Here is a 13558-nt window from a genome sequence, read left to right on the forward strand (position 1 = left end):
ACAAATTTTCTCGAAAAATTTTTCAGATTAATAATGATATCAACTTGTTAATAGACCACGTAAATGAAATAGGACACGTCATTTTTAATTCAAAACTAGGAATAATTCCATCAGACATATTGACAACCTAAGAATTAAATTTTTTTAACCAAACAGAATCTTACCTACACACCAGAGTCCTGCACGAGTAATTAAAAAAGTAACATGTTAGCAAGCGGCGATGCCGATGCGGCGAGTACACGCTACGTAACGGTACTTTGGCATCGTGGGCATCGGCATCGAGGGTATCGGCATCGCGGGCATCGCCGATTACTAACATGTTACCAGTGGTCGGCATTTCTTAGAACAATTGTGGAAACTAACTTCACACGTACGCTTACGCTCTATCGCAGAGCCGCTCAAAATTTTTCATGCCTATACTCGGAGTATAGGCAAGCAAATGCAGTCGAAGCATGTACGCTATGACGCTAATTCTGCCAGCGTCAAAAATACACTCGAAATACAGGAATTCAGTTTCGAATAAGCATATAGAGGACTTAATGAGAATCAAAACTTACGATCTTGAAGTCGATATGGAAAAAATCATGGAAAGTTAAAAAAATTAACTTAAAATTATTGTTGTTCTTAATTGCCATAAATTTTTTATTTTTTTTCTAAATTTTTAATAACAAAATAACCAAATAGCACGATTTCACTCAGTGTACTAAGCAAGCGCGCGCACATTGCGCATTATTTTGAGCGGCTCTGCTCTATCGTTCAGTCGTTGTCGAGCCAGCAACGAATTAACATCATGTAAGACTATAGCGTTTCATTTGCCATTGACGATACCAGATAGTATTCGTACGATGCCACGATGCCGCGATGCCGATGCGCAATGTTACCTTCGCATCGTGGTAATCGTCAGAAGTGTTACTTAGTAACGTAATCGTACGATGCCTACCTTAATCGTGCAGGCCTCTGCTACACACAAAAGTATCCATTACATATAAAGAAAAGTTAGTAGTTTTGACATTGAGCATCCCAAAATTTTTAAATGAATCATTCGCTGAAGTTGTATTTGAACCACTACCAAACATCCAAAATAAAACTGTAGTTTTAAACGAAAATACTGCCTTAATATATAAAAATAAAATATATGAACCGAACACTTTAGAATATAAGAAATTAACAAAAATAAATGATAACTGCTTAACAAACATTGTAAAAAATTTAGAACCCAATTGTAATATGACTACAATGAAAAACCAAGAAGAAAAAGAAATTTATCCAGGCTTACTATTATTTAAGAATTACCATGATAAAATTATTACCAATTGTAAAAATCCACGAATATTTGAAAATTTAAAAACATTTTTGATAAAATATGAAAATTGCTTTGTAGAAACTAATTTAAAAATCTATGAAAACTATAAAATAAATGTAAAAGAAATGTTTTTCCTAAACAAACTAGCATTAAGAGTTAAAGAAAATAATATACCACTCCCGAATTTAAATCTTAACGAAATACATTTTAACGAAACAATAAAGGCTGTAAAACATAATCTTTCTAGAAATGCTATAATAAACATTGGGAGTAATATAGGAATTCTAATTATTTTTATCTGTACTATTATTATAATCTGTATAAAAAACAATAACAGAACTTATGTAATCTCTTCGTCGGAGCCTCAGGCTAACGGTGGGGGAGTTATGACATCCACTTCACCATCACACAAAATATTAATATAAACATACATGTATGTCTGTTTACATACATACATACATGTACACTTAAACATACTTACGTCATTAAAACATAAATTAAAATAAACTAAGTTCTTTTATTGTTTTCCACTTAATTGTGCATAAGAGGCATCGAACTCTTTAATTTTATTCATTTGTTTATAAAGTAGTCAAAATTGCATTGACAATATTTGTAACCAAAATTCTAAAGAATTTTAAGTGCATTTCCGCTTTGCTTCAAGTATGCCTTTACGATCGACATTCTTAAGAGGCGTTGCACTTATTGATTTTGCTGATAAGAATTCTTTGGAATTTTAATTGTATTTTGCTTTCTGTCTTTACTAGCAATTTTGTATTTAAGATTAAGAATTTTTGTAAACTAGTTTGGTCATATTCTTTGATTCAACAAAGCGAGTCATATTCTTTGGCCCAATAAAGTAAGAGTTACATACTCTTAGAAATAAATATCAATATTTAAATAAATGTTTTAATTCATAACCACTGCAACGTCGTCTTTTACAGGTGCATTGAATCGCCGCTTATGCTCCCCGGGTGGTGTTTTGTCTGCTCTTATCACAACCTTATAATCATCTGTCGGCATCTGGTCTAGAGCTGTTTTGAATAAATGTATGACGCTGTTGTGTTCATGAAACATAGTTTGAAGTTCTAAGACGATTTCTCGTCTTACTGCAGTACTGATTGCCCAACGCCGATCAGCTTCTGCAGCTTCATTTCCGGTGAAATAAATTTGTAAAAACTTGGGATCTTCATCTTGAACTGGGGCCAATGATCCAATTCTGTGGCATATTTGACCTTGCACTTTAAAAGTGGGCATGCAACCGGCATTGTTTACTATGTTGGTTGCTCCAAAGGACGTCATTTGGAAGCATGAATTATACTTTCGGATGTTTTGAAAAAAATGTTTGGAATTTGAAGTGCGCTTAGATATATAACTAAGAAGTGGCTTAGGGGGCTTCATCAATGGTGACAAAACAACTTTACCGTTCGAACAGCACATTCCAGGGGATTCTTTAGCGAACTTCAAAGCACCACAATGTGTACAAACATTGTTCATTGCACCTATCACTACGTCCTTGTGATTTCTGTAATCATCATCCTTATTGTATTGTAGTTTAACGCCGCAAGATTTAAATCTATTTTTTCGTAATTGAGCTATTCGGTTACGAGTGGCATCAAGTCTTTGCGTACGTTTTTGGATTGCCTTGGTAGCTCGCGATGAAGATTTTTTTTTACTATCTTGTTGAAGCCGTGATTCATGCTCTTCTCCTATATTTCTTCTTGTCGATATTCTGTTACGATTTTTCTCAAAGCGTAACTCACGATCATCAGCTGTTCTTTCACTCTTTTTTCCTTAACATTCTTTGATTTGGAAGTTTTTTTTACCAATACTTGCTTTTTTGGGTGCAATTTTTTATTTATTACAATGATTCTGTGAAGAAACGTGATTGGTGAAGAAAAATACAATTTTCCGTTGTAATAATCAATTAAAAACGCATCAGTAAACGGATACATTTTCGGCGCTACAATTTACCAGGAATTCCTAAAAATCCTTAATTATTTACTTTAAAATACTTCAGTATACTTCTATATACTCCATTGTACTTAAATATTACTGTTGCAACACGGCGATCCCTTTAGAGGCCAAATACTGGGACACGCTGGTGGCGGTGTGGCACGGTGCGTTGTCGTGATGAAAGATCCAGTTACGAGCGATGTCTGGGCGCACCCTGTTGACTCGTTTTCGCAATCTTTCGAGTACTTGGCAATAGTAGACTTGATCTTGATACTAGAACTGTTAAACGCCGATCTTTACGGATTAATGCACGAACACGCTGCACATTCGCGTCAGTCCGCACCTCGACTGGTCTCCACTCCGCGCCTCGTCTTCCACGCTTTCACGCCCCTCCTTAAACTCTTTGTGCCATCGAAACTCCTGGGCACGACTAAGAGCACTATCACCATACACTCTTACAATTTTAGCGTACGCTCTGAAGCTGTTTCGCCCAATCTGGCGCAAAATTTTATCGCGACGCATTGCTCTTGATTTCATTTTTCCATTTATTTCCATTCCACTACAAACACACGTCTACTCAACTTGACGCAGCAGGCGAACTAAATAAGCTAGAGCGATGGTACATATATCAATGGAGAAGGGAGGGAAGCCGGAAAAAGGGAAAGGGAATTTCAAGGTCACAGGTTTACCACAAGCGCGGTTATAAAATCAGTCTCATTGAACATTGAAGAAGGTTCTGCTATATTTTTTTCAATTTTATATTATGTTTGCGAAAATAAAACAAAATTTTGATTTATGACTCTTTAACTGAAATTTTTTCGATTAACTAGTGATATTATCTAAAGTTGTGCCTTTTTAACTGATAAAATGTTTTAATTTTATAAGTTTCCTAACCGCCGACTGAATAGAAGAATAAAAATAATAAGAAAATCACAGGAGTGATGAAATGTATGTTTTTATTTAAATATTTCTTTTTTGATATAAAGCTTTATTCATTTCAATAACACATATGTATCAAAGTAGCACAAAGTAGAAATCAAAATAGTTCACTATATTAAAAAAGAAAATCTTCAAAAGTTTACGTTTTTAAATGCCGTTGAAATTATGTAATAAATAAATATTTGTAATATGACTCATACTCCCAAACTCCAAATTTTCAGCTTCACGAGATTCTTTGTAGTCGTGGTATAGATCTGCTATACTTTTACTGCTTTCAATGAACTCGCGAGAAGTTTTAGCACGTAAATAATTAGACTCGATTCTTGGAATATTTTGAATAAATTCTCTCATATTGTTTTTGATTTCTGGACTTACTGTAATATGATTATCATGCTTTCCACGAAGATCCATCTCAATGAAACCACGTTCGACTTTTTATAACTGTTCGTATAACTTTGTCATTTATGTCAAGGGTTGCTTTAAAAAAAGTCTTACACACTCTAATAGTCTTTGAGTTGAGTTCAAAGAAAAAAGCATTATTAAGTTTGCGAAGCCCATCTGTACAGGTGTATCTGTATTTTGGTTTAATTTCCTTCATATGCCTGGCTATAAACTCTCTCTGTCTTTGCAAGTCACTGCAATCCCAAAATTTCGAAAATTCGAAAATTAGTTCATTGCATCGAAGTCGGCCCTTTGCTCCACAGGGTGGCCTTATACTTACACCTGGCATTTACGTATTTTTTCGACTTGGAAAGTGATGTATAAGAGGCTCCAGAGTTTATTAAAGATTTTTGTTTCTGTTGTTTCTTGTTTTGACTGTATATCTAAAAAGTGTTCTCTTCCTACTTAATCTTTTTATATCTTCTTCTTCTTCTTCTGAGTATTCTTCCGAGGTGCTGCTTTTTCCGGCCACACAAAATTCACTCCCTGAGTCACTTAAAGCATTAGTGCTACTATCATCATTGTGACAAGGCACACTACAATCTGTTTCCATTGTGTTTGAGTAATGTTCAAGGTTTGGGCAAGACATTTTCATCAAAGGGGTCACAACTAAAAATTAAATTTTGTATTGCAAATAATTTAAGATTTTACAAAAGGCATGCAAAATAAGTAAACAAACAAAATACTAATTATTAACATTTAATTCTTTTTTCTGCTTTAAAAAAAAAATTATAAAAATTACGACGCTCACGATTATTTAATCAAAGAAGGCACATAAATAAATAATAATCACCTTTTACAACTAAAGAGGCACAATGCAAAATAATATACCACGAAATTTGTCACTCTTTACAGTTATAGAGGCAGAACTCAAAATAAAACTCTTTATGTGTAATAAAAGTAATCAGCTGTTCTTGAGCACATTAACGCAACTAAAAATAATTTTCTTTAATTGATCGTGCAAAAGCAACACACTTGACATAAAAATAGACATAACTGTATTTTTCCAGTTAAAGAAGATAGTTATGTGAACGAAATTTTTGCAGTAGTTAGAGATGTGTACTCTGAATTAATTTATGCAAAAAACTCAGTTTTGGAAAATTTTAAGTTGTGACCCTTTTGTATTTAGGGTGCGATATGTGAAAAATAGCTTCTCGAAGATGACACCGTTAAATTTCTTCTTTTAAATTCACATTAGAATGTATAGTACATTGTATCATCTGTATGAACTCCATGGGCATGACTTAAGATATGCAAATATTTCCAATGAAAACGTTCGATGGCAGATGACAAAGTCTATCTCTTTTCTTTCATATAACAATGATTTGTAATGTTTAGCAAACGAATTATATGTACATATGTATGTGTATTTGTATGTTTGATTGTTATTTAATAAAAGTATTTTTTATATAAGCACCGTAATCTTCTTCAGTCTAAAATTCGCTTGCATGAACAACTCCAAATTAGCACCGGTATTTATATTATTCGCATTGTTATTGATATGTTTGCGTTCTAAAATAAACAAAAGTTGAGTTATCTGAATTCGTAATTAGATCTAAGTATGTACACATATGTATGTATTTATTGTGGCAGAAATAATAGATACTAAGCATTTTATTATTTCAAGTTTTTTCTTTCTTTTATTTACATGAATACAATTTATTTTGAGAAAGCAATAAGTCTGTAAGACTGTCGAGAACTTGATTCGGTGTGGCCTTTTACTGACCGTTCAGAAGAAACATTCTCTTCATAGTCTGCATCATCGATACTTATATTGGTTGCGGGTTTTTGCGTTCGGTATATCTGCATATTTTCTACGGTCATTAGGGTCTTCCTTCATATCTTCTGAATCTTCTTCATTTAGTTGTATCACATCATTAAAGCCACGTGTACTGGGGGTCTGTCGGTAAATCCTAATGTCCACATCATTTGTTACATTATTTCTATTATTATTATTTATGTCGATATTAGGATAATTGGTTGCATTCCAGTCTGGCCAACGGTTAAATGGTGGTGGGTAAGGATATGCCGGTGGACTAGGTACGGGTATTATAATTGGAGCTGGAGCACCGTGATCATAATGATGAGGATAGGGATGATGGCTATAGCTAGATAGACCGGGAGGGCCAATTGGACCAAAACTCCCTGGAAGACCAAAATACCCATCCCGTCCTTTGTGTCCTCTTGGTCCAGGATCTCCCTTGTCGCCTTTTGGGCCTGGGTGTCCTTTCTTACCAGGATGTCCGGGTATTCCCGCTTTACCATTATTCCCTTTATGACCGGGATAACCGGGTGGTCCTGGCGGTCCAGGTGGACCTGGTGGTCCCGGAGGACAATGGCAGTGGCTTGATTGGTAAGGATATAATGACGGTATAGAAACAATTTGGTCCTGCTTATATGGTAAGCTAATATGTCTTCCAGACCCTTGTTCTACATTGGAAGTTCTGCCTAGAGTGCCGACAATCCACAAACCTAATAAATATGCTAAGAATATTTCACTTATTTAAAAATCTAGATTATAAATAAATATAAATGTAATATGAGTATTTATTCCCGCTTACCAGGAATCGGTATTGTGCTTAGGTGTAACCTCATAGTGAGATGGCTGATAAACGACATAGTTTACGCTCTGCATCTGTTCGTTATATAAAGGTTTTTTTTTGATTTTCTATCAATCATTCTTAAACTTACTCATTCATTGATCAGAAAAGTCGCATTAATTGTGCAAATACACCGCTAAATATTATAGAATGGCATTATTACTTTTTTGTTATATTTATGTATACACATACATACATATGTATGTATGTATGAATTGTTGGTGTTCGAAAGATACGCAAACTTTGTTGAATTTCTTACTTTAAGAATATCTTTCTTTTGACCTAAGAATTAAGTTCAAAAGAGGTGTGAATTCAGGGCGATACACAGTTAACTGAATACATTTCTATGGTCACAACTAATTTTCAGTTTCATTATACATATACTTATGTACATACATATGTATAAGTAGCATAGTTCTCTTCACGCTCTATATGCATAAGAATAATAAATTAATATCTACTTCAATAACGTTTAACTGATTAGTGTGAATTAATGGGAATGTAATTCCAAAGCTTAGGGTTTATCTTGTCCAATAAATTTGTAGATAGTCCATGTGTGGAAAAAATATAAAACGAGTTCAGTTATCATAGATGACTGTTTACAAGAGGCAATGTATTTTATTAACTTAACTTATTTCTATGTAATTAAAAAGTAGAATGAGTATATTATATCAAATGTGAATCTATTTGGGAAAAATATCTTGATTTATACTCGTATGACAAGCTGGTAGTTTCTTTTTAATTGCGTTTATCCACAATTTAATGTTAATATTTTCCTGATACTGAATGTAAGAACCAACTATTTTCTTAATAATAAATTTTAATGAACACAAATAGTTAGTTAATTATAATATTAAAAAATGTAGCACAAAAATTCCACATTCATTATTCGACGAAACCGTGAAGGAATTCCAATAATATTTGGTATCCTAAAAATTTAGATATCTGGAGGTAATTTCATCCACTTTTGGCATCATGACAAGCAATTATTGCATTCCTATATTACAGTGGGAACACCCAACTTAAATTTCCATCACATCCTTCGCTTTTCAGTATACAAACCAAGCAGTACTGGATGTATCGCGATAAAACTTTGCACAAATAATGCCTTTCGAACTAAAAAGCGCCTAGCCGTTATATTAATAACTTCTTGATTTGTACACTGTAAAGTGAAAAGTCACTTCTCTTCAACAGAAATCTGCTGTACGTAAGTTAAAAAAGCTGTTAGATGCCTATCAAGCAAATCCCATCAAGCAAATCCCTTTGGAAAGCCCAAAAGTCTTTTAAGTCACCAGTAGATTCTAACATGCCTCTACGGCAATTGGGCACGTAGTGATGAGGAAAAGGCAAATTGCTTTCACCAAGAAAAAGTATTTCAACCTAAGAGCTAAGTCCGAAAAAGGCATTAGGACATGATAGTATTACTCCGAAAAGGCTAATTGAGTTGCCAAACCTTGCTATAATGATGCTCTCCTTGCTCTTTAATGAAATTCTTGGTTTCGGATACCATCCAATTTTCGTGGAAAAATTCGCAGATCCAGCCGTCCTCCTACAGACCAATAAGTCTCTTACCCCGTATTTCTAAAATATTTGATAAGGTGTTACTATCAAGAATGACTCCTTTCCTCCACGAAAACGGTATACCAACGCACCAATCCCATTCGATTAAACATAGCACTGTAGAGCAAGTAAATAGAATTACGAACGAAATCAGGAAAGCATTAGAACACAGAGAGTACGAGTACATTTCAGATATTTTTTTAACTGTAGCTCAGGCGTTCGATAAGGTCTAGAATGAAGGCCTTTTATGAAAATCAGAAACGTTTTACCTTACAAATTCCATACAAATTTGGAGTCATATTTAAGAAACAGGAATATCAGAAGAACGAGAAATAAGGGTTGGTGTACCTCAAGTTAGCGTGCTAGGCCCAACTCTGTACATAATACATGTGTATATTACTGTGATCAAATTGAAAGTTTAATTTATACTTCGCATGTTTTTCGAATCGGTATGTTTTTTTTGTAAGATGGTAGTACTGTTAGTGACATTTATGCTAAATTTCACTTCAAAATATTCATTAGTATTTGAGATATGCTTCGATTTGTGAGGCTCTAAAGTTAATTCTTCGAAAACAAAGAACTGCAATAATGCACAATCTCATACTGGATTAGATATTCGTGATCATTTCGCCACATTTTCAACTAATATCGTGCCGCTACCACCGCATTCGCATGATTTACCTTCGTGTAACTTCTGGCTATTCCGAGGACACCGTTTTGACTCAATTGAGGATATAAAAGCTGAATCGAAAAAGTGCTATGATGAATGGAACATTCATTGGCATAAATATACAATATTGCAGGGGGAGGGGATTACTTTGAAGGAGATGAAATGGACAAAATTCACCTTTCAATTTGATAACAATAGCATATTTCATCAGAGCATCAAGATTATTAGAGCAGCACTTAACTTCGATTTTGTAACAAGATTCGTGCGCCATATGCAACCTATTATGAGGCGGAATCACGTCCGCTTTTTGGAAATGTTTGACCTACAGACCTTGTTACTGCAATAGCCTGTGCCAAATTAAAGTTCTATATTTTAATTTAATCCTTAGTTATGGCTCAGCTATTAGGAGGTTTTCGCTTAATGGCGTTCTGTGCGCATAGCTGTGGTTCGATAACGCTCATTTGCGAACTCGCCCTCGTTTTTTCCAAGGAACTCGTGTACCAAGTTACATTAAGATATCTCAATTTTTACTCAAGTTACAGCTTGCATGGACAGACGGAGTATAGTAGATAGTAAGCTTGATATGACTCTCAAATATTTATTTCAATTTGTACTTTGTACACAATTATAGCAAAACGATTCAGCGTGCCTTATAACTTCTCGAAGGCATTTTGTAGTACTGTGGTACATGAAATCGCTTTAATTGCTTAAAAAGCAAAACTTTTCAATTTTCCTACGTTAATTAACACCCATAATCAAAGCAATTTTTTACCGTTGTAATTTGTTGTAATCACAAAACTTGGTAAAATCGGTTCAATGGGCTCTCATTTAGCATATAATATCTGATATGTACTATACTGTAATACTATAGTTTATTGCCGAACATATGTATGTGAAATTGGTCTGTGAATTATCCTAACTTCCATATTTACGTATAACAAATATTATGTACATACATACAAATATGTCGTTCGGTGTGTGAGTTATTTAGATATAAAATTGCTTCAAAATATGTTCTCAATAATAGGGGTATTCGCTTGCTCTTGCAAGATTGCAGATTGCAAAAATACTATACCGAAATATACAAGGGCACGAAAGCACCTATTACAGAATCTAGTGATATATGAACGGCTGATTCGGTCAATTTATTGTGAATGACTATTATGCTTGGCTATTGTGAATTGGCGCACCTTCTGCATACATTTTTAACAAAAAAATGTAACAAATCTTTATATTTTAAATAGAAATTATAAAATCTATTTAAAACTTACCTTCCTCAACAATTTAACAACGTAATATGTCTTTATGTAAAATGTCGGCTAAAACAGGGTTGCAATTATACTTTTGCATGACATTGCACGCAAATATACATGGGTTTTGGTCTGACATATTTTACAGCCATTGCAAATAATTTTCTACGTGTGTTTGTTGTTGTGCCGGTGCACCAAGAGGAAACATATGCAATTTTTGCACCGTGCAAGGGTTTTGCAAGAGCAAGCGAATACCCCTAATATATCTGAGCAATGTCAAAATTTAATATGTAGTTATTATACATATTTGAAGAATTATAAAATTATAATGATGGTTTAGCGTTGCAAATGAATAGCCCTTGATATAAGTAAGCTTCATATCCGTATTATATAATATTAAATTTCGGTTATCTGCTTGACGTTTTCTACATCAACTCAATATCTTGAATTTATCGTCCCACATATATGTATATACATACATACATATGTATCTCATTTGAAGATGATTTTAATACAATTTTAGCTGTCGGGAAGTAAAATATGACAAAAAAATCAGTGAGTCTATCACGTGTAATATTCTTAATAAAATACCAATTTTGATTGTAATTCATTTCGTGAAATAATGAATATTGAATTCTTTCACAGCATTTTTTAATCTTAAGTTTTGTCAACTTGTCCAGTTTTGATCTTTTGCGATTGGGAGAATATAAAATGTTCAGTTACACTCGAACGTATCCCTTACTTACTTGTTTTAAATTGTTATTATTCTATTCTTTTAAATTAAATCCCTTTAAATTTTCTTGTATCAAAGTGTTACCAAAATAATAATAACATTTTTTATTTTGGTAGCTTAATTAATCGTATTATATGCTTAGAATTTAATTCTGATGGGATTTGGCTGTGCTTCGATCGCCCCATAAGGTCTTTATCCTCGCTGTTGCTATCTTCAGAATCATATGTATCTTCTTCGAAACTCTGCAATTCTTCTATACCATCTTCCTCAAAAGAATTGTTTGTATTTTCTCTTAATTCTATAGAACCGTCTTCATTTTTGTTTGATTTTAAGTCTTCAGTAAAGTATCGACCTGTGTTATTTGATCGATAAATATTAATATCAATATCATTTATAATATCGTTGTCATTTGTGTTATCGATATCAATGTTATATCTAGTTGTGTTCCAATGTGGCCATCTACGATAGTTTGAATATGATGGAGGATATGGGTATGGGTAAGGCTGGTGATAGATGTCGGATGGAGGCAAGGGTATTATATATGGCTGTGAATGACCTCGATCATGATGATGATGTAGACCATATTCCCTATGGTAATAGTTATAGTCTGTGTGATCCGGTGGTCCGATTGGTCCTGGTAGTCCCGGGTAGCCATGACGTCCACTGTGCCCTATTGGACCAGAATCTCCCTTATCGCCTTTGAGACCTGGATGTCCTTTCTTACCCGGAAAACCGGGTATTCCAGGTTTACCATCACGTCCGTTATAACCGGTTGGTCCTGGTGCCCCACGCGGCCCAGGTGGCCCTGGTGGTCCAGGTAGACAATGACAGGGACCGGATTGAGTCGAATATGTTATCGGGACAAGTTGAACTTGCGAAGACGGCACTCCTATATATCTGCCAGTTTCTTTATTTGCGGCAACGGTCTTTCCTACACCACTGACAGTTCTAACCCATAATGTGTAAACTGAAATTAAATAAAATTAAAATAAAGTTTTGCGTGCATAAAATTATAAATTTCGGCTTACAAGTAAATACAAATGTCCAAAGAACTAACTTCATTTTGAAACTGTTCGTAATATAACATTCATCTTTCTTTTATAAAGATCATGGGGAATTTCTTTTACACATACACAAACTTAAAATATATTTCTCTTTTCAGTTCTCATTCCATTTCTAATGTACTGAATAGACATCCATCGGTGGTTGCTCATCCAGAGAAGTTCAAACAATTCAAAGTTCTCTGTCTCATCTTCATAAAAATGACATTCATTGTGCATATATAATATGTATATGCATTCAACGTACATAAATAGACTTATATACGTATTTTATATGCATTTTCTTTATTTTAATAATGTGATTTGAATTAAAGGTGCGAGTTTTAGCGAATATGGAGTGAAGAAAAATATATCGACGATTGCACTGGTAAACAAAAATCCACTTGTTTTTTTTTGACATGAACAGAACAAAATGTTTATTATGTAAAAACTGCCACAAATGCAGCAGATCTTCTTCTTCTTCTTTACTGACGTAGACACCGCTTACGCGATTATAGCCGAGTTAACAACAGCGCGCCAGTCGTTTCTTCTCTTCGCTACGTGGCGCCAATTGGATATTCCAAGCGAAGCCAGGTCCTTCTCCACTTGGTCCTTCCAACGGAGTGGAGGTCTTCCCCTTCCTCTGCTTCCCGCGGCGGGTACTGCGTCGAATACTTTCAGAGCTGGAGTGTTTTCATCCATCCGGACAACATGACCAGCCAGCGTAGCCGCTGTCTTTTAATTCGCTGAACTTTGTCAATGTCGTCGTATATCTCGTACAGCTCATCGTTCCATCGAATGCGATATTCGCCGTGGCCAACGCGCAAAGGCCCATAAATCTTTCGCAGAACCTTTCTCTCGAAAACTCGCAACGTCGACTCATCGGTTGTTGTCATCGTCCAAGCCTCTGCACCATATAGCAGGACGGGAAGAGTAATGTTGGATTTCCAGGCTGACATTGTTGGCGGTGTTAATGCTGGTTCCTAAATAAACGAAATTATCTACAACTTCAAAGTTATGACTGTCAACAGTAACGTGAGAGCTAAGTCGCGAGTGCAACGACTGTTTG

At 34.7% G+C, this 13558-nt stretch overlaps 2 protein-coding genes across 2 annotated transcripts; both read right to left on the minus strand.

Moving 5' to 3' along the window:
* Positions 1-6395: 6395 nt before the first annotated feature.
* LOC105232979 (collagen alpha-1(XVII) chain-like) lies at positions 6396-7231 on the minus strand. The gene is made up of 2 exons (XM_011214899.2): positions 7198-7231; positions 6396-7120 (listed from the first exon to the last, which is right to left on the minus strand). Exons 1-2 carry the CDS (start codon positions 7229-7231, stop codon positions 6396-6398), a joined length of 759 nt encoding a protein of 252 aa, XP_011213201.2.
* Positions 7232-11553: 4322 nt separating this feature from the next.
* Positions 11554-12511, minus strand: LOC105232981 (collagen alpha-1(I) chain). Its single transcript, XM_011214901.2, has 2 exons — positions 12478-12511; positions 11554-12416 (listed from the first exon to the last, which is right to left on the minus strand). The coding sequence occupies exons 1-2, from the start codon at positions 12509-12511 to the stop codon at positions 11554-11556; spliced, it is 897 nt and encodes a 298-aa protein (XP_011213203.2).
* Positions 12512-13558: the final 1047 nt, after the last annotated feature.

The sequence above is a fragment of the Bactrocera dorsalis genome, chromosome 2, assembly GCF_023373825.1.
Source record: "Bactrocera dorsalis isolate Fly_Bdor chromosome 2, ASM2337382v1, whole genome shotgun sequence".
Taxonomy (NCBI): domain Eukaryota; kingdom Metazoa; phylum Arthropoda; class Insecta; order Diptera; family Tephritidae; genus Bactrocera; species Bactrocera dorsalis.

Coding starts and splice junctions, on each gene's coding strand:
- LOC105232979 (XM_011214899.2), bottom strand. CDS start 7,231: ATGAGGTTACACCTAAGCACAATACCGATTCCTG. Junction 7,121..7,197: donor AAGCACAATACCGATTCCTG/GTAAGCGGGAAT, acceptor AAATATTCTTAG/CATATTTATTAGGTTTGTGG.
- LOC105232981 (XM_011214901.2), bottom strand. CDS start 12,511: ATGAAGTTAGTTCTTTGGACATTTGTATTTACTT. Junction 12,417..12,477: donor TTGGACATTTGTATTTACTT/GTAAGCCGAAAT, acceptor ATTTAATTTCAG/TTTACACATTATGGGTTAGA.